The sequence below is a fragment of the Urtica dioica genome, chromosome 9, assembly GCF_054948205.1.
Source record: "Urtica dioica subsp. dioica isolate 48M chromosome 9, U.dioica_male_clone48M_v1_H2, whole genome shotgun sequence".
Taxonomy (NCBI): domain Eukaryota; kingdom Viridiplantae; phylum Streptophyta; class Magnoliopsida; order Rosales; family Urticaceae; genus Urtica; species Urtica dioica.
Window position 1 is genome coordinate 15753701 of NC_142764.1, and position 25832 is coordinate 15779532.

A 25832-nucleotide genomic window follows, 5' to 3' on the forward strand; every position below is an offset into this window, starting at 1 on the left:
TAATATGTTATTAATAGTTGAGGTGCTGAATTTATTTACATTTTTTTTCGAAAAATACCAAAATAGTACAAATTAAGATAATGACAACAATTTTACTCTGGGAGTAAGCCATCATGAATTATCTCTAGGGGGACTGAGAATTAAAAGAAATTTATAATGTTGTTTTTTAATTTGAAACTCGATAATGTTATAGATTCTGTAACTATATTTGACTTATCTATATAATGATTAATTATACCATTAAATACATATCAAGTATAAAATATACATATTTAGGATTAAAAATAAATAAACTTACTTACACCAACAACATATTTGTGTATATATTCTCTTATTTTTAATTTTAATCACACCTCTTTTTTTATGGTTTAAGAATCACATGTACATTATCTATACTATATATGTATAATCAAGTGAGTCACATGTTCGTTTATTTTTTAGAAAAAAGTAATTTGAACTCCCCAAAATACTCTTAATAGAATAAATATTTATTTACTATTTTATTAAAAAAAATCAAAATCTCTCTTTATAAAAAATATCTTTAATTTTTTATAAAGAAATTTTTTAATTTAATTTTTTTGTATATAGAATAAATAAAAAATTATTTCATTAAAGGTATTTTAGAGATTTCAATTTTTTATTGTAAAAAATAAACGAAAATTGTGATATTTGTAATATAATATTTTTTTAGGGGAAGTATATGTCGTTTATATTAAATTGAAGGGATATGTTTGATATTTCTATAAATCGAAGCGATAAATCTCGCATTTCGATTAAACACGAGGAATACTCTTGATATTTTCCCCTTTTTTTTCTTCTAAATTTGTAACCTATACTAGGAGAGGAACCCTATATATGCACCAACAATCAAATAGAATAAACAAGCAAGAAAGTATGCACAAAGAACAATATAATTCATTATAATCAAAATATAAGCAAACACACAATAATAATATATGGCCTTTGGCACATTTAGAGGGCATGATATGTGACCCTCTTTTACAATCTCCAATCCTACTAGTACCACTACAACAATGCCTCCTTTTCCCATGCTTGCAATCTCTCAAACCGTCCTTAAAATCACACCAACTCATAGTCTCACTCTCAACATCACAAGCAAAAGCAAGTTCAATTTCTGGGGCCCCAGATAATTCCCTTTCTGGGCCAACTTCGGCCCAATCAGCCCTCACAGTAATCCAACCCACTTCGCAGGCCCAATCACCCACCTCACCAACGCAACAAAGACTTCTAACCCTCTCACCAGGAGATTCGGATCCACTTTCACAACCCGAATCCCGGATTTCCAACACGCTCTTGGGACTATCCGAGTCGAAACCCGGACCCGACCCGAAATCCCCGGCGGCAACAACGAACCGGTGCTCCAGAAGCTGGCTCGCTGACCACCGCTCCTTCGCGTCTCTCCTCAAACACTTCCCCAAGAAATCCCTCCCTTCCTCGGAAACGCAACCCGGGATTTCCAACCCGAGATCCGAAAACCCGACCTGGTAGAGAGCGGAAACCGGGTCACGGGCCTTAATCCAAGAAACCCGGCCCGTTAACATCTCAATGACCGTACACCCAAAGGCCCAAATATCCGCCGCGAAACCCTGAGCCTCCCCTCGCGCCACCTCGGGCGCCATGTACGCAGGAGTCCCGCCGAACCCCGCCGCCGACGAATCTCCGCCGTCCACGTGTCGCCTGGCGCATCCGAAATCGGCGATCTTGATACTCCCCTCGCCGGCGACGAGGACGTTCGCTCCTTTCACGTCGCAATGCGCGACGCCTTGCGAGTGGATGTACCGTAGCCCCAGCAGAATCTCCCTCGCGAAGGCTCTCGCCGCCAGTTCTCCGATCGAGCCTCCGCGGCGGCGGATCTCGTCGGAGAGAGATCCGCCGGGAGCGAGCTCCATGAAGAGCTCGTACTTGGACTCCGTGGCGCGGAATCCTCTGTAGGAAATGACTCTCGGCGAGCTCAGGGAACAGAGGATCGCTTGCTCTCTCCGGAGCGTCTCGGAGTTCGAGAGCTCCGAGGATTTGACGGCGATCACTTCGCCGGAGCTAACGGCCGTGGCAAGCCGGACCGTGGCGGTGGATCCCCGGCCGATCGTCGGACCGATAGTCCACTGCTCGTCCATTGTTGTATATCTGTTTGTGAGTTTACTTGTGCGAATGGTTCTTCTTCGTTTCTTCACTATATATATAGTGAATTGTTGGCTTCGCCGAAAAGCAAACGTTGTGCTTTTTATATGCAGATATAGATTGAGGGAAAAGTTTAACTTTTTATTTATTTATTAACTGATTGGCTTTGCGAGAAAGTGAATGGGCGGTCGCGGTTGCGTTTAGGCAATGTGGGAGGGAGGGGTCCACGTGGCGGCATGAGAAGGGTATGAGGTCGGCGGTTATTACTTGGCAATATATGTACAAGTCAGTCACAACACTCTCATTCTTTGAATCTGGCGCCACGTGCGCACGTGACAATTTCGCGGAGGCTCTAAATACTAATTATCTTGCTGATTGATTGGGGAGTTTAGTTTCGTAGGTACAGTGGATTGGCATTCTCCCAGTAGTAATAAACTAATAATACTAATTAACTTTTGGGGTTCGGATAAACTTGCTGTTAAAGCCAATCAGATTATGGTGTGGCAATTTTATTGGAGTGGATTTGGAATTGGATTAGCGATTAAGTTAAACAAGAACAAGAAGCGAAGCAAAGCAAAGTGTGCGGGACAGTTGTAGAATAAAGTTGTTTTTTTTAATAAATAAATATTTTAAAAAAGGCAAACCAACCAAGCAAGTACAAGTAACAACCGGTCTGGTATAGAATCATAGATACCGTTACAATCCACCTAAAACTTTGGCTACACACTCTGGTAACAGTTAGAATATTATCTTCTATTATTATTATTATTATTATTATTATTATTACTATTATTGTTGTGCGGGCATTGAGGGACGTGAATACAATGTTAAAAATCAAATCATTGAGTCGCTTTCTTGGCATGCCAAATTATATACCTTTCCTTTGCATTCCCTTCATTCTCTCTCTCTCTCTCTCTCTCTCTCTCTCTCTCTCTCTCTCCAAACACATAAATTTGGTGTGTCAGCTACCAAGCTTTGTCAGCTTTGTCGGCTTTCGACAAAGCCTTTTCGGTTTCTTTGGAGACTCAAAAAGCAAAGCTCGTGGCTTTATCCCAAACAGAAACTAGAAATATATGCCTTCTTTGTATTTTCTGTATTCTCATCACTCTGATCTTTCAAAAAAGAATTAAAAAAATTATTCTCATCGCTCTGCCTTGTAACGCCTTCTTCTTTTTTGCTTTCACACTTAATTTGCTGTCTCATGTGTTTCATGAGCTGTGTGACATCCGGTTTAAGATCACAGCAAAATGGGGTTGTGAATTTGTTGGTGCCAAGTTACGAACTTTTAATTATTATAATAATAAGAAATGTATAAAATGGACAGAGAAAGTAAATATGCATGTATATGTGTTACGTACGTAGGCTAGCTATAATGACAAACGTAACACATGTGACATGTGATCATATCATCACAATTCTTCAACGACTAATGAATTGGTGGCCAAATCCAATATATGGATAAGTATTATATGCCTAACAAATACTATTTGTCAACGTGCTTAATACATTTTCGGGTTTGAATTTGGACTAAATGTTGTTACATCGCACGACATGGCTTGAAGAATTTGAAAGAACAAAATATAGCTCCCCCAACTAGAACACATGGTTTTCAATGACATTTAGTAATATTAAGACCGCAAATATTACAATAAAATAAAAATTAAAAAATTGGCTTTGCATTTCGTGTGATGTGTGGTCAGCAACGCGACTCGTCGTTTTTGTTTGTTGATGCGTTGAAAGAAGGCTCACGCTCCATTTGGTCTTTGAAGGTGGGTAAACAAAATAAATATGAATGAACAAAAAGCTTCAGATTTTCTTTTTCATATGCATTATAAATTGAAGAAAAAGGTGGGAAGTATAAATAAATTTAAAAAGAGGAGAGATGGAATGATGAGTAAAGAAACTAATTGAATAACCGATAGCTACGTACCTTTAAATATTAGAATATTGCCCAATTCGTATTAAGTGTTGCTCTTTCCGCAATAACTTGTCTAAGTAAATTCAATCAAACAAAGTTAATCGATTAGTCTCGCCGCCTCGGGCAAACTTTTTTTTTTTCAGTTGGTATATATGTTTAATTTACAATATGAGTTCATTTCATTTACCTTCAGGATATAGCTTTTTGTTGTTTCATGTGATTGTTGTATATGCTGATATACACTACTACAAATGTTGGATTATACAACCCACTTTCTACAACGCTTAACATAAGCGTTGTAGAAACTAGGGATTCTACAACGCTTAACATAAGCGAACATAGTGTTTCTACAACGCTTATGGCTAAGCGTTGTAGAATCTCGGTGTTTCTACAACGCTTATGGATAAGCGTTGTAGAATCTGATAGTTTCTACAACGCTTAAAGCTAAGTGTTGTAGAAACTTAGTTATTCTACAACGCTTTTGTTAAGCGTTGTAGAAGTACATAAATTTCAGATTTTCCACAACGTTTACACTATCCGTTGTAGAATCCTCGCCGCGGCACCACGTGATTTATGCCTCGGCAAGAACTTTCTACAACGCATCGTAAAAGCGTTGTAGAAGGATGGGCCTCGCCGCGGCACAATTTCAACATCGCCGCGGCGAAACTTTCTACAACGCTTGTTACAAGCGTTGTAGAATCTATTCGCCGCGGCGATAAATATTTCTCGCCGCGGCGACATAATTTCGCCGCGGCTAGAAATATCCTCCGCCGCGGCGAGGTGGATACCGTGGCCAAGCAGTTTTTTAAGAAACTGTCTCGCCGCGGCGACTGAGGAATCTCGCCGCGGCGAGACGTTCCTACAACGGTTATAATAACCGTTGTAGGAACGTCTCGCCGCGGCGAAGACATATTTTCGCCGCGGCGAGGTTTTTTAGGTTTTCACTATAAAAGGCCGTTTTCAGTTTTTTTTCTCATTTTTTCCAATACCCACACACGAGACAACCATTTTCGGCCGCATCTTTCCAGTTTTTCTCTTCCAAAATCCCTCGCCACGTCCTCGCCGCCCAAAAATCTCGCCGTCGCCTTGTCCTCGCCGCCAACTCTCTCTCGCCTTGTCCTCGCCGCCATTTTTCTCTCGCCGACTCCTCGCCGTGCTTCCTCTAGCGCCTCTCTCTCTCTCTCTCTCTCTCTCTTGCCGCCTCATTGTAAGGTATGATTTTAAAAGTTTTTTAAGGTGGTTTATTGATTTAATTTCGTGTTGTTGATATGGATTTCTTGTTGTTTACCCGAATTGCATATAGTTTGATTTTTTTTAATTCACAAATTTAGGGTTTTGTTTGATTTTCTCTTTTTGGAACAAGAAATTAGGGTTTAGGTTAGTGGAATTTGAATGAGTGAATTTAGGTTAGTGGAATTTGAATGAGTGAATTTAGTGAAATTATGGTTTTGTTGATATGAATGAATTTGTATGAGAATTTGAGTTAAATTGAAATGTCCGGATTCTGTTTGACATATTGTTACATAGGTTAGTGGTTAAAATGGTTATGTATATTAATGTTGAGATTGAATTGTTTATGAATTTGTGATTGATCGAATTGTTCATGAATTTGTGATTGGTCGAATTGTTTATGAATTATTTGTGATTGTTGGAATTGTTTTAATTTGTCATGTTTAAATATATATTCTTGGAATTGATATGTAATTTGATATATTTTAATTGTACAATTGTTTATGATTATGTTTTGTAGGAGCTTGAAAATGCGTCGAACTAAAAACACGGCGGTCCCCAAGGCTCCGAGCTCTTCCAGAGGTCAGAGTAAAGGAAAAGGCAAGCGACCTCGTCAACAGTCTCCCGAAGAGGAATACAACTCGAGTATCTTTACTAGCAAGGTCGCGGAGGAACGCTACGACAAAATCTTGCCGCGTAACATTATCCATGAGAGAGGATTCAATGTAAGCAATACATCGGATATAGGAAAGCAAATCCGCAACAGCATAGTTGGTCATGATTGGTGGAGGTACTGTGCTGTACCCGAGTTCGATTCGAACGTCAACTTCGTGTACGAATTCTACGCAAACTTGCCGGACTCCCAAGGTGATGTTGTGACGGTCCGTGGGAAACCGGTCGATATGAGTATCGAAGCTATCAACGATCTTCTTGGGACCCCAGATGTGCCTTTCGAGAACGAGGACTATCGAGAATGGCTAAGAAGTTGCAACCATGAGGAGATGTCGCGGGTGTTGTGCATTCCGGGAGAGGATTGGGTCACTGAAAAAGGAAAAAGGGTACTCAAGCGTGACCAACTCACCAGGATCGCTAAAGCGTGGATTTACTTTGTTTGCGCTCGTCTCTATCCGATCAAGCACTTCACCACTCTCGACGAGGATCGTATCCAGGTGTTGTTCTGCATTGTTAAAGGCCTTTCCATTAACGTCGGTCGATTCATCTATAATTGGATGAAGAAACTCGACTATACTAATGAACGACACGGTTTGCCATATCCGGCGATCATTACCGGCCTTTGTACAAATGCGGGGGTACCACGCTCGAAAAGGGATATGATCCACAGTTCAATGGGGCCTATTACGGATTCCATTATCGAGCGGTACAAGATTAGGGAGGATCCACAAGCGGAGGAAGCGGAAGAAGCGGAGGAAGCGGAGAAAGAGGGGGAAGAGGAGGAAGCGGAGCCCCTATTGCGCTTACCAGCACCTCCGGTAATCGACCCCGCCACCATCGACTACATTGCTCATTGTTCCAACTATCTCGTCGGCGGGTTCCAACACACGCAACAGTACATGCACCAACAAGCGGAGTATGGCGCCTCTCACATCAATCAGTTGAACGATCTCTACTCTCGGTGGGACATCAACCAAGAGAATCAGGTGTTATTTCCTCCATATCCTCAGTACTCCGACTATCCGTACGCACCACCAGAGTGGCCACCGCATATGGCACCTCCTCAATATCCGGCGAACCCACCACCACCACCACCGAATGACGAGTAAATTTCAAGAACCAACAACACCAACTCTTCCATATAAATTTCAAACTCTTTTTAAATTTAAGTTTCAGTTTAAGACTCGCTTGGTTTATTTATGTTTATGACTAGATTACTGTGTTTTATTTGTGTGTTTGAGACTTCAGTCTTTGTTTGAGACTCGTTTGGTGTGTTTTATTTCATATATGTTTGAAACTTGATGTTATATGTTTAAGACTAGTTTGGTTTGTTTTATTGATTGTAGAAATTTTAATTGAATGATCATTTTTAGTTGGAGAACAGGTTAAATATTGGAAAAAAAAATTGAATGATTAGGTGGTAGAGTGCTTCTTCGCCGCGGCTAGGTACCTTTCTCGCCGCGGCGTGACTATTCTCGCCGCGGCACCGTATAGTCCCCGCCGCGGCGAGTGCTTTACGCCGCGGCTAAAATATTACTTCGCCGCGGCGAGATTTTGATTTTTTAATACCGAGAGTCTGTGTTTTTTAAGAACTTGTCTCGCCGCGGCGAGGTGATATTCCCGCCGCGGCGTGATAACCTCGCCGCGGCATGGAATAGACGTTGCCACGGCGAGGTTTCTACAACGCTTGTTTAAGCGTTGTAGAAGGGTCCTCGCCGCGGCAGGATTTGTATTGCGCCGCGGCGAGATTTTGATTTTTTAATACCGAGAGTGTGTTTTTTAAGAACTTGTCTCGCCGCGGCGAGGTGATATTCCCGCCGCGGCGTGATAACCTCGCCGCGGCATGGAATAGACGTTGCCGCGGCGAGGTTTCTACAACGCTTGTTTAAGCGTTGTAGAAGGATCCTTTCCGCGGCAGGATTTGTATTGCGTCGCGGCGAGATTTTGATTTTTTAATACCGAAAGTCTGTGTTTTTTAAGAACTTGTCTCGCCGCGGCGAGGTGATATTCCCGCCGCGGCGTGATAACCTCGCCGCGGCATGGAATAGACGTTGCCGCGGCGAGGTTTCTACAACGCTTGTTTAAGCGTTGTAGAAGGGTCCTCGCCGCGGCAGGATTTGTATTGCGCCGCGGCGAGATTTTGATTTTTTAATACCGAGAGTCTGTGTTTTTTAAGAACTTGTCTCGCCGCGGCGAGGTGATATTCCTGCCGCGGCGTGATAACCTCACCGCGGCATGGAATAGACGTTGCCGCGGCGAGGTTTCTACAACGCTTGTTTAAGCGTTGTAGAAGGGTCCTCGCCGCGGCAGGATTTGTATTGCACCGCGGCGAGATTATCCTGCCACGGCGAGAGTTGTACTCAGCCGCGGCGATGTCGGAGAAATGTAATTTTAATGTAAATGACATTGTATAGAGAAATTTTGAATGAAAAATAACGTTGTCCACAGGAGAATAACATAAAATCCAAAATGAAAATACATTATCTAAATGTTCAATATCAAACAAAAATAGGATCTATATCTTTACGAAGTAGATGTGAAACATCGTCATCATCAAAATCATCCACCTCTTGATCAATTGGCGGTAATCCTGATGTGAACGGAGGAATGCTAGACATGTCTTCGTCTTCTTCTTCGTTACCGTTTCTCGCTTTCATATGAACCACTAACGATAACTCAGGATTTGCTGGATCCGAAACATAAAACACTTGACGTGCTTGCGAAGCCAAAATAAATGAATCATTCTCGTAGCCAATCTGTCTAAAGTCGACAACTGTAACTCCGTCATTATCAACTTTAACGTGATTATTGTCTGCCCATTTGCACTGGAATAATGCGACTCGCAACCCGCAATAATCAAGTTCCCAAATATCTTCAATGTATCCGTAATACTTCATAAAAGCATGTTTTGGATTCTTATCTTTCGCCGACGAAACATGTAAAGCTTCAGCAAACAATGTAACACCACTATTTTGTACGGGATGCTTATTGTCTCGTTCCTTTGTGTAAAATGTAAAACCATTAACAGACCAAGCAGTGTACCTTGTAACCATTGAGGAAGGCCCGCCAGATAGTTTACTCAACGTAGATGAATGTCCTGCCTCTTTAAATATGCGTTTTCCAAGCCAGTTTTGAAACAAACGGTTGTGCTCTTCTTGCAACCATTTTTCATTTCTACCCTTCTTTGGATTATTCACTTTCAACTCATTCAAATGAATATCCACAAATGGCTTGACCTCAGAAACGTTGTGTAGCACATGGAGACTTGCTTGCTCCCATTCTTTTCGGTTGACGATCGAATAAGTACCTATAATGAAACAAATACTTAAAAATAATGTTCATATATAATTTAAATAAACAAATAAAGTGTTAAAAAAATACCTTTAGATAGAGCTTTTGAATCAAAATTGGTATTCTTAGGTAACCCAATTTCGTCTGTTTTAGCTAAATACTCAGAACAAAACTCAACCGACTCTTCTGCTATGTAATTTTCAACTATGCTTCCTTCCGGCCTATTGTAGTTCTTCACGTAGCTTTTCAACACTTTCATATAACGTTCGATTGGATACATCCACCGTAAAAACACGGGCCCTCCTAATTTCACTTCACGTACCAAGTGGACGGTTAAGTGGATCATTATGTCGAAAAACGAAGGTGGAAAGATCTTTTCGAGCAAGCACAGAGTTTTCACCAATTCTGACTGCATTAAATCCAATCGAGTTGGATCGATGACCTTCGAGCAAATCGAGTTAAAGAATACACATATCTTTGATATTGCAAACCTCACATCTTTTGGCATAATTCCTCGCAAAGCAAGAGGCAACATTTGTTGTAGCAGCACATGACAGTCGTGCGTCTTCATTCCAGTAAGTCTCAAATCTTTCAAAGACACGAACCTCTTATAGTTTGACGAATGACCTTCGGGGACTTTAATAGAAGCAAACCAGTTACACAATTTTTTTTCTCCTTTCGATCTAGAATGTACTTTGCCGGTAGTAATTTTGTTTTTTTCCCACCCCCCTCCTCGGGATGCAAAATCTTACACAATCAGTTCAAACTGATAAGTCTTGGCTCAGCCAGTTTTTTCTTGGCTTCAAGGCCTGCAGAGATGAGATAGGACTCAACCTTACACAAAAGAAATATCTGAGAGATCTCTTAGCCAAGAAAAATATGACATCAGCTAACTCGAGCCCTGCATCTATGTGCTCGAGTGTCAAACACTACAAAGGAGATGGTGATCCGTTTGAACACCATTCTCTCTATTGAAGTACTATTGGCTCTCTCTAATACTTTACCATGAAGAGACCAGATATCTTATTTGCAGTTAACAAACTCAGCCAATGTCTTCACGCTCTAAGTGCTAAGCACTTGCCTGCAAAAGATTACTTCGTTATCTCACTAACACTCCAATCATAGCCTTTGTTTTACAGCTACACCAAGCCTTAGTCTCACAACGTCTGCAGACGCTGACTGGGCCTCCAACATCAATAATCGCTGGTCAACAAATGGAGTTTGCATCTTTCTTGTCCCATACCTCATTGCATGGTCCTAGAAGAAACATGAAGTGGTGGCGACTAGCTCAATGGAGTCTGAGAATCGAGCCTTGTCATCAGCCACAGTTGAGATTGTGTGGCTATAGTCGCTTTTCACGGAGCTTGGCATTCAACTTTAAACCTGGTCCCATGGTTATTTGCTGCGATAACATGGGTGAAGTATCACTAGTTTCGAACCCTATTTTCCACGCCAAAACAAAACATATCGAAATCGACGAACACTTCATCAGAGAAAAAGTAGCATCGCGGGTGGTTGAAATGCGCTCAGTCCCTATAGCTGAGCAGATAGCAGACACCTTCACCAAGCCATTAACCATTCCACAGTTTGTATTTTTTTTTCTAACAGATTAAACATGATCCCACACCATGTCTAATTTGAGGGGACGAATTAAAGATAGAAAGTAGGATCGTTTTCTAGTAGTTGTGTATAGCTTAAATCAGCGCCCACAAGTGTATTTATATCAAACAATTAATATGCGTTATTCAGTTAGTCAATACAAATCAAGTTAGTTTTGACTCTCTCTCTCTCTCTCTCTCTCTCTCTCTCTCGTTATTCTTGTTAAAATGTCTTACATAACAAATTGGCAAATCAACTAATATGTAATTGTGGTATGGTTCTTAATCTGTTGTTTTTGTCCCATGTTGATCTCTTGCATTTTTTTCCAACACCTTAAGAACTTAAAACATATTTGCAAAATAAAATAAAATAAATAAATTTTTAATTATATTCTAACCCTAAAAACACTAAATAAAAGTTATACAGTTTTATATTTTTAGAGTAATATCTGAGTTCAATGGTACCATTTATAATCATAAAAAAAAAAAAAAGTTATTTTTTATTGTAATATGTTATTAATAGTTGAGGTGCTGAATTTATTTACATTTTTTTTCGAAAAATACCAAAATAGTACAAATTAAGATATTGACAACAATTTTACTCTGGGAGGAGAGTCCATGAGACGACTGATACGCCCTCGTGCCTAATCGATACATAACTCCTCGAGTTGAGTCCCGAGTCCACGAGTCGACTAATAAGCCCTCGTGTTGACACTCCACATAACTCCTCGAGTTGAGTTCCGAGTCCACGAGTCGACTGATAAGCCCTCGTGTTGACTCTCCACATAACTCCTCGAGTTGAGTTCACTCATCATGAATTATCTCTAGGGGGACTGAGAATTAAAAGAAATTTATAATGTTGTTTTTTAATTTGAAACTCGATAATGTTATAGATTCTGTAACTATATTTGACTTATCTATAAAATGATTAATTATACCATTAAATACATATCAAGTATAAAATATACATATTTAGGATTAAAAATAAATAAACTTACTTACACCAACAACATATTTGTGTATATGTTCTCTTATTTTTAATTTTAATCACACCTCTTTTTTTATGGTTTAAGAATCACATGTACATTATCTATACTATATATGTATAATCAAGTGAGTCACATGTTCGTTTATTTTTTAGAAAAAAGTAATTTGAACTCCCCAAAATACTCTTAATAGAATAAATATTTATTTACTATTTTATTAAAAAAAAATCAAAATCTCTCTTTATAAAAAATATCGTTAATTTTTTATAAAGAATTTTTTTAATTTAATTTTTTCTTGAAGAATTTGAAAGAACAAAATATAGCTCCCCCAACTAGAACACATGGTTTTCAATGGCATTTAGTAATATTAAGACCGCAAATATTAAAATAAAATAAATTAAAAATTGGCTTTGATGTGTGGTCAGCAACGCGCCTCGTCGTTTCTTTGTATGTTGATGTGTTAAAAGAAGGCCTCACGCTCCATTTGGTCTTTGAAGGTGGGTTAACAAAATAATTATGAATGAACAAAAAGCTTCAGATTTCTTTTTCATATGCGTTATAAATTGAAGAAAAAGGTGGGAAGTATAAATAAATTTAAAAAGAGGAGAGATGGAATGATGAGTAAAGAAACTAATTGAATGACCGAAAGCTACCTTTAATTACTAGAATATTGCCCAATTCGTATCAAGTGTTGTTCTTTCCGCAATAACTTGTCTAAGTAAATTAAATCAAACATAGTTAATCGATTAGTCTCGCCGCCTCGGTCAAACTTTTTTTCCAGTTGGTATATATGTTTAATTTACAATATGAGTTCATTTCATTTACCTTCTGGATATAGCTTTTTGTTGTTTCATGTGATTATTGTAAATGCTGATAGAAGTTTTATTTTTATTCTATGTTAGTTTTGCTAAATTCTATAATTACTTTTTTCAATCGAAGATGTTCAAGATCAAGGGCGGATCCAAAAATTCAAGTTGAGGGTGGCCAAAAATATATAAATAATAATAAAATATCATATAATAAAGAGTTTTGTTAGCAATTAGCCATTCTTTCCGGGAGATATTAAAATAATAGCCAAACTATAGATTTATTGGGGATATAGCCAATATCATATTAGAGTACCTAAAATACCCTCCTCCCATGTGTAATCCAGTCTCTCCACTCCACCGCCACAAAACTTTCCCATAGCAGCCACTCGTTGCTTGTTCTCGGAAAAGAATCTCCGTCCTTCCATTGATGTGCCTCGGAGCAAGAAATCACCGGCAAAGGAGCAAAAAATCGTCGGCGTTGAAGAGTACAATGTTTAGCAAGCAAAAAGGCATGATTCATCTCTTCCGATCAGTGTTCGTATGAATCACCGGAATTGGGATTTTCTTCAGACATCTTCGATCAAGAATTGCAATGGTAAAGCGGAGGTTTGGCATCGTTCCTCCTCTGAATGATTGGTCGCTGCGTCTCGCAAACCTCACCGCGGAGGCTCGATTTGTCTCTCGAGTGGGAGCCTATCGCCGATCCAGGTTCCGGTGGGTTCGTTCGGCTCCGGACGAGGTACAAACACATTCTCCGCGCCAACGGCGGTCTTCCGCCATGGAGGAACTTGGTGACGCACAATATTCCTCATCGTACTTCAACGCAGGATTGGATCTGAAGAGCGTCGATGTCATCGAGATAGAGGTTCGTCCGAGGGAAAACGTCGATCGATTGAATCCGTAGGTTCTTTCTCACGCGGATTGTCTTGATTTGAAATCTTCTTCTCCAACTCATAGCCTCTCCATCAAATCCTACAGGTTTGCTCGCTATAAGGTTTGTGAATTTTATGCTCTGGTTTGTTGTATTTGTGAATTATGGATGTATGTTGAAATTGAGTATCTGTAATAGCTTTGGTGCGTGTTTGTTTGGCGATGGTGAAATGAAGGATTGACTATTTATAAATCTTCGTTGCATTGGTGTATATGAAGAAATCATTTGATTCACTATATACATAGGTTTTCATATTTTTATATACATGTGTTTTAGTGGTGATGAACGTAGGATTGATTATACACACTGTCAGTGTGATGGTGATGATGAGTTTCGATCGACTATACATACATGTTCATTATATGTGAAGAGTGTTGGAGATTATACATAGACTTCCATTTTTATTTTTTCAGATGCGAAGCGGTTGATCGGAAAGCAATTCAGCAATCCATCAGTCGAACCATAGAGCTGGCGATCTTCTCATCCCCGTCCCGGCGGGCCACACCTCGTTCCGCCTGCTCTGCCACTCGTCGCGCATCGGCGGCATGATCGGAAAATCCGGCTCCGTCATCAACGCCCTTCGGATCGCCACTGCATCGAAGATCCACGTCGACACTGCCGCCGGCGCGGAGGTCTCCAACCGCGTCGTCACCGTTGTTGCGTCCGTTGGACCGCCGGATCTACGACCAGGGTCTCTCTGCGGAGTCAGTTCGGCGACAATGGTTCCGGCTAACACACTTCTAACACACTTATTTTATGGTTAATCTGTTAGATTAACTAGAAATTGTGCTAGCTTTGTCCTGAAATTTTCTAACAAATATGTAGTAAATCGGATTTACTATTATATTTACCATAGAAATGAATGATTTACTCAATGGTTAATATTATTTACTGTCGAATTTACTGTCCTCAATTGTTCACGGAAATAATTAGTAAATCGTATTTACTGTTAGATTAACTAGTCCTCATCTCTGATACTTTTCCTGTTAGATTAACTAGAAAATGTTATGGTTAATTTGTAAATGTACCTAATAAGATTTACTGTAGTTCTTGTTATGATTAATAAGATTTACTGTTCTTGTTACGATAAATAAGATTTACTGTGTTCTTGTTACGGTAAATAAGATTTATTGTGTTCTTGTTACGGTAAATAAGATTTACTGTGTTCTTATTACGGTAAATAAGATTTACTATTGTTCTTGTTAAGGTAATTAAAATTTATTGTTGTTCTTGTTACGATAAATAAGATTACTGTTGTTCTTGTTACGGTAAATAAGATTTATTGTTTTTTTGTTACGGTAAATAATATTTATTATTGTTCTTGTTACGGTAAATAATATTTACTGTTATTCTTATTACGACAAATAAGATTTACTGTAGTTTTTGTTATTGTTAATTAGATTTACTAATTTTTTGGTTATGGATGATATATTTACTATGATAGTTAATAATATTAACTTAAGGGTATTATTGGAATATTGAAATGTTGTCATGATAAATTGGCTATTTTCTTAAATATGTTAATAGTTTGGCTATAATTTTAAAGTAAGGGTGTTGTTTTGGCTAGTTGTTTAGCCGGCCCTATAATAAAGGATATAGTCTAATAAAAACCACTACATTTCAATAGTGAATCTCTTAATAGTTGGCGTGAACTAATTATCACATATAAACTATAAGAGAACCGATAAAAATCTATACTCAAATGTTTAAACAAAATAATTGATATAAATTATCACAGATTGGAGAAATTGAATTTTATAGATGAGTTAAATGCTTTTGATTTTTGTTGTCATATATTTAAATTAAAATTATTGTAAATTGGCTACGTATTTCCATTTTTGTTGTCATATATTAAAATTAAAATTATTATAAATTGTCTACATATTTTCGTAAATAATATTTAATCACCACCTACACTTAAATTTGTAAGATTATTCACCCACAACAAATATGGGATTTTCTTAAGTGATTTACTTTGAAATTTTATATAGTTATACTGTTTTTTAAGTGACTTACACCATTATAGACCCTATAAAACTTATATAATAATAATAATAATAATAAGGTAGTTATGATATTTTATAAAAACAAATGAGATAATTACAAAATTACATATTAATACGTACGTATTGATGAAATAACCAGATTAAAAGAAGATAGTCATGATATTTTATGACAAGTTGAGGGTGCCCCAGGCCACCCTCAACCACATGGGTCTGCCCCTATTCAAGATATTATTTTGGTAAACCAAAATTCTCTGTTGGTAAATTAAATTTATCAGGCGAGTTAATTTAATTTAGCTCGCGTGTAAAAAAATAAATTGTTGTTTCTTGTCTATATTATATGCCGATAGAAAGGTTTCTTGTTTATTTTGTGTTATTTTGTTGCTAATTTTATAATTGTTTTTGAAAAAATTGTATGAACTAGTCAAATGGCTACTCTCAATTAAAATTATAGCTCAACAATTTAAATATTATAGAAATAGTCAATTTCATGTCTACGTCTCCATAGTATAATGCATGCATTATCCCGGGTATATGGGAGGTGACGGAACTCCGACTTCCATAGAAGTGCTCATCTGGTCCTTAATGGTACCAAAAATTTCTGGTCATTAAGGATAAAAAATTTGGCTGTGTCGGAATTGGAATTTATAGCTCAGCCATTGGAAGTTACAGTTTTGTTTACTTTCGCGAAAATAATAAAAAAAAAATCAAATTTTAAACGAAATGTTAATGGGTTTAAATGTTAAACTTTGTAATAGGGTGCTAAAATGCAAAGATGAAAAATGAGTAAGAATTTCTTGGAAACGGTCTCGTTAAATCCTCACCGAGCAAACTAAAAGAGAAAAATCTCGGTAGAGAAAGAGTACCTTTAAAATTGATTAATAATAATTCAACAAATAATTTACTATTTATTACAAGGGCACTACAGTTTTCTATCCCAAAACAAATTATAAAATTTGATATAGCCAATATTTGTAAACGTTTTGAAAAATAGCCACACGGTCTAAACTAACGCATGCATTTGACTTAAATACCCTTTAAACTAATCCTCCTATAATGAACTAAATAAAATCGTAAATAAATTTTAAAAAAAATGCAATCACAAGTGTTAATAGATTCTGATTTTCTAGAACTAATTCAAACTGAACATGGCGTTTTGAATTCTGAAATACATTTTTATCTCTTTCCAGAGTCGTAGCAACTTGAAAAACAAAGGAATGAAGTATTGAAGTGGGATAATCCAACATTGGTTATGTGTGTGAATGAACATGTGTTTATATACCGGTTGGACCTCTCCACTTGACACCAATTGGTTTTGAATTAGAATTTAACATGGTATCAGAGTCTTGTCCATTCACACAATTTGAATTTCGCTCGGCCCACGCGAAACGTGAGGGGGATTGTTATACTATGCCGTGAAGGGGAGTGTTGAAGTGTGATAATCTCGCATTGTTTGTGTGTGTGAATGAACATGTGTTTATATATCTGTTGGACTTCTCCACTTAACACCAACTAGTTTTAAGATGGAATTTCATTTAAATTCCAACTAAAAACTTAATCGAAACCGGCTCATTGGTCGAAGACGGAATTAGAAGCTCTACTTGACTCGAAACCTAATCGGGATAAATGATTATTAGGACTCAGCTAATACAGGGATTGAAGACTAGGTCTAGGTTCTTAAAACTTTCAAAACAAGATTCAACGTGAAATTACTAAAATACCATTGGCTATTAGGGTTTCGGGAAAAACACTAAAATTTTAAAATTTTGTTAAAATTCCAATAACTATAAAACATAATTTTGAGTATTTTTTGTAAAGGCACCACGGCCAAAAACCCACTTTGGCTATTTATTAAAAATAAACCAAGTATTATAAAATCAGACTTTAAAAACTTGTGCCGAAAATTGTTTGCGCATTGTTTTCAATATAGCTGAAATGTAGAATTTGTTTATTGAAAACAAAGATAAATTGTATATTTAGAAGACACATAACACTAAACAGTTCAAAAACTTTCGAATTAAAATAATTAACGATCTCGTAATAAGCGTTTCAAATTCGGATTTGAAATTAGGCTAAAACTGTGAAACAGGTCTGCACATTGATTTGAAAATAATCATAAAAAATATTATGTATTTGATAAATAAAAAATTATTTGATTTCATATTTAAACAAAATACAAATAAAAAAAAAAAAACTTTTTCAAAAAGACTCATTGCAAAATAATGAATTTCGAAGCCACCGTAGGCGTTTTAAGAAATGATTTTTTTTTTAATCCGAACCGAAAACCACCTTAACAAATGTTGCTAATAGAAAAGATAAGAGAAAACCATAAAATTTGAAGAACATTTAGGAGTTGATCAGAATTCTTCATATTTAATTGGTATCATATTAAATGATATTTATGGGCTACATCAGCTCTTTTGGAGTCATTGACTTTAATTTTAATTTTGAAAGTTTGAATCCGATGACTTACAGTGCAATCCGAGGAAATTCGACAAATTCCGATTAAATCCGACATAACTTGATGAAATTTAAAATGTTCTTTGATAATGGAGTGCAAAATTTAAAAATTGTATTATCACCCAAAAAACGTGTCAAATGTCAAGTTTTGTGAGAGAGGATTGAGAGAAAGATAGAGTAAGAGAGTTAGAGAGGGAGAAATGATGAAATGAGAGGAGAATTAGGTTTGAAAGGGTATTTTTATCAAAGAAACTGTGACAAAGGTTCATTTCTGTAAGTTGGTAACTACTAACCCTTGTCATGATTTTTTTCGTATTTATGATGTCTAAAAAATGATATTTCCCGTGCTTAATATTAATTAGCATTGCAAACAAAAGTACTAATCTTGAATTCCTTCTTGGTGATCAAGATAGAAAGAGTTGTCCTCAAGGCACAATTATCTCACACTGACGTGCCCAATCTTTTACGTTCAGATTTCTTCGGGACCATCATGAACTCACTCGCATTTAGCATCTAGAGAAGAATAAATAAATAAAAAAGAGCACATAATTATTGCACCAAACTCATAGATATTTATTTAGTAAGGGAAGGCAAAAGTGCAAACAGTATAGATATTTACAGAACCAGTGAACCACGCTATAATATTCATACTGTCTCTTTTTTTTTCTTTTTTTTTTTTGAAATTTTGAGGCACATAACAAGATAAGCGCGACATAAACACCACATATGAGATTTCTGCTTATGCCGCCTCGGCAAACCCGACTTGGAGTTTTCCGGAGTCAAAGACGGTGTGGTAATGACCCATGAAGACGTCCCCGAGAATCCTGCAACACCACTCACACACACTTTAAGCCTAAAGTCCAATATTACATATACATAATAACAGAGTTGGGATTGGATTGGAAAGTAGACATCGTACCAGAGTGGTCCTCGAGGAGGAGGAACATCCAAACCGATGAAACCGCTGATGCACTGAGCTTGAGCTCCTTCGCCCACCTTAAGTATATACTGTTCCGGAAATCAAACAATTGTCAGATGAAACTTCACACTGATTTATTTTGTAAACTTATTAGAGAGTGTGTTTTCATCATTACCTCTTTGGGGGTCAAGTCGAAGTTTTTGCCCCCGATGGTGAATGCGATTTTGGGCATCTTTGAGAGGCTGTTGCAGTCGACGGACGATTCTCCCATTGGGTTTGGCACTCGGTCGCAGAGCTGAGGAGAAAGGAGAAAAAAAAAACACAATTGTGTAAAAGAGTTTGCGGTTTGAAGAGTTTGGATTGGACGGTTTATTAGTTCACCTCGTTTGCGTAGTTGAGAATGCGGTCTTGTGTGTCGTTCTGCATGAGCCGGTTTCTCATCCACACGACCGCCATCTCACACGCAGAGCACATCGCATCGTTTGATTTCACACTCTCGCCGACCACGCTCTCGATGCCCATACTATACACGGATCGACACGCTCAAGGAATTAAGTTAGACAAGGTAGTCGAAACAAAAGATTAGCTACCATATTGTTTTTTGGCTTGAATGTGTTGAGATCTCAGAGGGTACGAGTGCTTATAATATAATTAGTACTTAGTTCAGCAGTGATTTTAGAATAATTAATGGTAAATTTAGTCTAAATTATCATTTGAGGAGAATGAAAAAAATGGATTCAAGAGAAGCCGAGGCTTTTAGGAGAGTTCCGGGTATTCCTATCGTGTTATCGAAGAATGTCAAAGGTTCTTATCGAAATATTTCTGAGTGTCTTCCAAAAATGTAACAGTTAACCATAAGGTGGTGATTTCATTTCTGACCTGACACTGCGTGTGCCATCGAAGGCACATAGTCCGACTTGGGAGCAGATCTTCTTAGGCCGTACCTTTGCACATAATACACACACAGTTTTCAACTCAAATATCTCATAATATTGACCGTGAAATAAATAAATTAAAAAACTGATCAATACCTGTGACATAAGCAGATCGAGAATGTTTTGTCCGTACTGTTCCACCACTGCTTTGCACTCCTTGCTAGCAACTCCGGAGGCTCCGATTGCGTGGTTTATCATAGTCACCACAGTCTAAAAGGTAGAGAAAAAAAGATGGGCTGTCAATAATACGTAAATCGCTGTCATTATGATCCAAACTTCATCACCAAGCAAATACATACAGTTGGACCGGCGAGTAGGGAAGTGCCAGAATCTGCAATGGCTGAGCAACCGTTTCCACAGTATCCTGAAACACGGTACTCAACAAAATATAAACATATGTTTCTTGAATAGTAAAAAAATATTTAAATAGAGAGGGGAAAAAGTACATACCAGTTGGTTTACCCCCAATGAGAACATCTCCCATGTCAAACTATCAACAAAGTGAAAGTAATTATCAGCAAAAGCGATCGAATCCGGTGTATAATAATTAAAGCCGAATATAAATAGCTTGACCGAACCTGCCAATATCCTTTTTGAGTCACGGGAACATACAAGTGCTTTCCCTTGAAGTGTTTTGGATCGACTCCTCCAAAAACAAGCTCACCGCCTTCTGCTTCAGAGGCCTTGCGATTGAGCCAAAACGAAAACACGGGCTTTTTCACTAGACCTTGCCCAACCATGTTGTCCCTAAAGCACACAAACGGCTCAGAGGCGAATTCGAAAATAAGTTCGAGAACTATTAATTATGACGGTGCTCCATCTCAAAACCAATTGAAAACGAGATGAGTATCTCTGGATGGTGATTGTTTAGATTCACTTATCTTGCGCCAGATCCAATTATATTTAGACATGTTCAGTATTATGAGAAAAAACATAAAGTGGAAAAGAGGCTAGGTCATATTCTCTCACCATAGTGTGACAGCCTTCTCAACGGAAATCTCTTGGAACCCCAATCCCAACAACCCATCAAACTTTGCCACCAAAAATGTGACCCCGGGCTCGCTAGTCGCTTCGATAAAGTGCTGAAAGCGATCGAATCGTTTGAGCACGTGATCAACATGGATCAAAATTCAATCCCCGGAAAAAAAATCGAGGAAATTACCTGATTCTTGACAGTGAGACCACCCACTTTCACGTCATCTTTACTGAAGAAACCCGAAATAGAGCCAGAACCATACTGAATCGCAGCGCTCGTCCCTGAACAAACATAACATACGCGATGACTAGGCCGAGTCGAGAAATACACAAACATGATAATTCATGACAGATAACGAAAACAAAAAAAAACAAAAAAACAAACAAACCATTCTTCTGATAGGACTTGGATCGGCCCGAGCTATACTTTGTATGGAAATAGCAAGCTATCTGAAACAATGCCGGTTTAAAAAAAGGGGTGAGTGAAAGAAACTGCACTAATTTTAAAAAGGGCCGAAGAGATAACAATGATTCTCACCGATGTGAGGCACTTGGATGAGGGAACCCAAAGATTAGAGCTTCCCGTATCGAAGACGACAGTGAACTTCTGTGGAGGCGAACCGATCGAGATCTCTCCGTAGTACTGAGCGTCGACGTAGTTCTTCAACGCCACGATATCGGGATCCCCGTCCCCGCCCAGATTGTACTTCCTGATTATGGAATTTCTCAGAGCTCCTCTCTTCTTTGCTCCGAGCTGTATCGCGGTACGGATGTTGGAGTCCATATGAACCTTCTTGAGCCCAATCCTAACAAGACCATCACTGGACTCATCTGCAAAAGAAGAAGAAACCAGACACGCCCAGAGCAACACACTCAACAAGATCACTCTCGTCACGATTGTACCCATTTTCACCTGTGAAGAAGGGCTTTATCGTTAGCACGATTCTAAATATAGTTCAAATGTTCCTCTTTTCTTGCAAAGAAAATATTTAAAAAAAGGGTTTCACAGACGATTAATGTATGTACTTTAATGCAAATCAACAAAGCTTTCTGAACCTCATTTTTCTCATGGAATCCAAGCTATATATAATCTTGCATGGAAAATGTAGCTCTTAAATAAACATAAAAATATAAACATGCATGTCTGTCTTTGACCACGCATTTCTGACGCAAAACTGACAACGAATTTAAGCTTATTGAACCCCTGAGATATACACTAATGTATGTAAATTAATGAAATATTGAGGTCATTACTTACAGATTCTCTCTCGCAGATGGGAAGGGAAAAAAAAAACAGAGGAAAGTTGGTGAAGAAAAGAGAAGAAAACTGGGAGTTTATAAATAACTAAAAACCGAAGGGGGAGAGAGAGAGAGAGAGAGAGAGAGAGATGAAAACCACCTGCAAGTTGGTGGACCCAGCTAGGAAGAACTAATTAATGAAGTTTCAATCTGAGCCGAATTTCTTTAAACATGGTCGAATTTAACGGTTCAATAAGGTCGAGTCCAGGGAAACCGCGATGGAACTCTCTTTTACCCGGGGATTCATGGAAAGTTTAGGAGGATTTCGGACCGTAGATCTCGTGATGAATGGTGACGAAAGGTGTGAAAGTGGCTTTGGATATAATGCTGTCGTCTTTCGGTGGACAAAAACAACAGGGAATTTAAAAGTTAAGGCCGTTACAACTGAATGCCTACGTGTCACGTTAATATATTGGTGACGTGGCACGTGACACACATTCCTCATGTGTTTCCCGCATCCACATTTTTTAAGTGAATTGCTTCACCACTGAGGGTTATATGTTATGGGGAAAAGTTCTCTCTCCATCTTTTAATTATATATTGTAACGATCAAGCGTTATCTTACTATAACTTTTGTTACTTTTACTAGTTGAAAAAACGCGTTACGCGCGAGTCAGCAATATTTAAAAAAAAAAAAAAAATTAAAAAAAAAAATAAGTAAAATAAAGTAAGTTTAGACTTTTAATTGTATTAAATATAATATACATAAAAAAATTATACAAAATATATTGATAACAGAGGGAGGAAAAAAATTAATATACATACAAAAATTATACAAAATATATTTATGAAAGAAGGAAAAAAAAATTCAAAATCGGAAGTAAAAAAAGAATCAAAACCGAAAGGGAAAAAAAAATGGTTCCACGTGTCGCTGCCTAGCGGCACCAGAATTCAAGTTGAAATAAAAATATATACAAAATATATTGATGAGACAGGGGAAAAAAATTAAAGGTCGGGAAAAAAAATAAACGATAACATATGTTATTGATATAGTATAATATAGTATTAGTATTATGATTATAATATACATAAAAAAAACATACAAAATATATTGATAGGGAAAAAAATCAAAATTGGAAAGAAAAAACAAAATCAAAATCGGAAAAAAAAAAAAATCAAAATTGGAAGGAAAAAAAAATGGCTTCAACGTGTCGCTGCCTGGCGGACCAAGATTCAAGTTCGAAAAAAATATATATACAAAATATATTGATGAGAGTGAGAAAAAAATTACAAGGTCGGAAAAAAATAAATGATAATATATGTTATTGATATAGTATAATATATTATTAATAATTATGATTATAATATACATAAAAAATATAAAAAAAATCAAATTGGAAAGAAAAAAATCAAAATCGGAAGTAAAAAAAATCAAAATCGGAAGGGAAAAAAAATGGATTCCACGTGTCGTTGCCTGGCGACACCAGGATTCAAGTTGAAATAAAAATATATACAAAATATATTGATGAGAGAGGGGAAAAAAAATTAAAGATCGGGAAAAAAAATGATAATATATGTTATTGATATAGTATTGGTAATTATGATTATAATATACATAAAAAAATTATACAAAATATATTGATATTTGGAAGGGAAAAAAAATTCAAAATTGGAAAAAAAAAAAAAAAAAACAAAAAACAAACCGGAAGGCTCCCTAAAAAAAGGGAAAAAAAAAAAAAAAAAAAAAAAAAAAACCACGTGTCGGCCCCTGGTGCCGCCACGTGTCGCCTCCTGGAGGCGCCACGTGGCGGCACCAGGATAAAAGTGAGACCCATTGTCACTTATTAACTATGTTATGGATAACGTCCATGGAATCACTGATAAGGAAAAGTTAAATTAGTCATTCAGATCAGGTAACAATCAAATCACTAATTAATAAGAACTGCATTATGATATATTTCTTTGAGTTTGTTAAATTTCTAAATCCAATAAAGATATGATTATAACTTATAAGCCATTATCCTACGTTCTTAATTTTCAAAAATTAAGATACCATTTATGTTTTTTTATCAATTTTATGATATCATATATTTCGAGATCTTTTTTCAGTTATACTGCGTCAATGAAACGGAAAAACACAATTACAGTTTGTTAACATGGATTTTTATTACTGATTTAATTTATTTTTTAGTTTTACCATATATAATAATTAAATTTCATAAACATGTTTCATTGATGTTAATTACAAGAAAATAAATCAGCACTTGGAATCCACGATGTTTGATCTGCCGAATTCTATTATATCATGTCGATTGAATGATGGTGGAATCCTCTAACTTGTCGTCTTTGCCACGTCGGAAAGTAATTTATGACTATTCGTCACCTGAGAAAAGAGAGATATATGAACTAAGAGTGCGCATAGGTTCCTTGATGGTTAACGTTAATTCGGATAACTAAGTGAAGTAGGGTTCTAAGTCTCGTCTCTAGACTAGGTAGAGAAAGTGAGAGGCATAGTTTTTCTTACCACACGCCTTAGTAGAGTAAGATATTTTAGAGCAATTTATAGATATTTAAGAAGCATCTAAAGGTGGCCTTGAAAAAATTCAGAGCCGTTATAATACTTTGGAGTCTGTCGGCATGGGAGGTTCTCGACCTTGGGTTCATGGTACGGGTTTTGCGGCGAGAGTACTTACTGCAGGTGAGGTCTACGACATTTCACTTGGAGGCATAGAGGCTCGACGCATTTCTTTTATACAAGAGTACGCGGCAAGGGGAATCTTCGCGCATTGAGGGATGTGCCTAGGAGTCACGGTGTTTGGCGTCTTGATGTAGGATAGGTGTGTGGCAGGAACGCTCCATACGTCGTGATCGAGGACCAGCGTCGCGAGGAAAGTCGAGTACTAGTGGTGTCAAATTCTTTTTCAATGTCGTGTTATCACAACATTGTGGATGTTCATTCTTACAACTTTTACACAATATATCTGATTATGGGTGTGATGGGGTTTATCATAAGGTCTCATATCAACTTGGTAAATATGCAATGTGCTTTTTATATGTGTTTTGTGTGGTCGTTCTCAAATCGTTCTAAACCACGATTTTAATTTTTCAAATTAGATCCGACGGTTTAAAATCGATTATAAAAAATCAAAAATTGGATAACACAAATCCTCTTCAAAGCCAAAGGAGTTGGTACACGAAAAACTTGAAAAATTTGAAACTACCGTAACTCTTTCAAATGGTGTGAGATTTTTAAAGATTATTGTCTCTTTTGGTTGATGGTTACCATATTTTCGTTAATATGAAGGCGTATCATTAGTTTTCGATCCCTATAAAAATTTCACAAATCTTCTTCAAAACCAAAAGGGTTAGTATACGAAAAAATTACAAAATTTGAAACTACCATATTAGAAATAGTCTAAAAGAAATCAGCGCTCCACTCTAGTTCAATTTACATTTTTACGGTTTTCTGAAACCCATAGTCATCTGCCACATTTACGGATTTATTCAAGGATAATATGGCTTACATATCTTGTTTTTTAATAGTAAAATATAAAATATAAGACCGTGCTATTTATTACAAAGCTTCTGGTATATTTTTATATTAGAAGGGGGGAAAATTTGTACAGAAGACGGCACGTACTTTTTATAGGAAAGAATAAATTATTTGTTGAGGATTCCGTGGGACATATTTGACGAAAATGTTTGCTATAAGCAAAAGATGTGAACA

General features: G+C 37.2%; 1 protein-coding gene and 1 pseudogene across 1 annotated transcript; both read right to left on the bottom strand.

Moving 5' to 3' along the window:
* Window positions 1-798: 798 nt before the first annotated feature.
* On the bottom strand, window positions 799-2231 carry LOC149385278 (mitogen-activated protein kinase kinase kinase 18 pseudogene; annotated as a pseudogene).
* Window positions 2232-18551: 16320 nt separating this feature from the next.
* Window positions 18552-22240, bottom strand: LOC149385279 (aspartic proteinase A1-like). Its single transcript, XM_089625285.1, has 14 exons — window positions 22125-22240; window positions 21405-21779; window positions 21256-21316; window positions 21054-21148; window positions 20861-20973; window positions 20470-20638; window positions 20342-20381; window positions 20191-20255; window positions 19988-20101; window positions 19836-19900; window positions 19338-19479; window positions 19132-19251; window positions 18957-19045; window positions 18552-18861 (listed from the first exon to the last, which is right to left on the bottom strand). The coding sequence occupies exons 2-14, from the start codon at window positions 21771-21773 to the stop codon at window positions 18777-18779; spliced, it is 1527 nt and encodes a 508-aa protein (XP_089481411.1). The 5' UTR covers window positions 21774-21779; window positions 22125-22240; the 3' UTR covers window positions 18552-18776.
* Window positions 22241-25832: the final 3592 nt, after the last annotated feature.

Coding starts and splice junctions, on each gene's coding strand:
- LOC149385279 (XM_089625285.1), bottom strand. CDS start 21,773: ATGGGTACAATCGTGACGAGAGTGATCTTGTTGAGTGTGTTGCTCTGG. Junction 20,639..20,860: donor GAGAAGGCTGTCACACTATG/GTGAGAGAATAT, acceptor TGTGTGCTTTAG/GGACAACATGGTTGGGCAAG. Junction 20,102..20,190: donor CCCTACTCGCCGGTCCAACT/GTATGTATTTGC, acceptor TCTACCTTTTAG/ACTGTGGTGACTATGATAAA.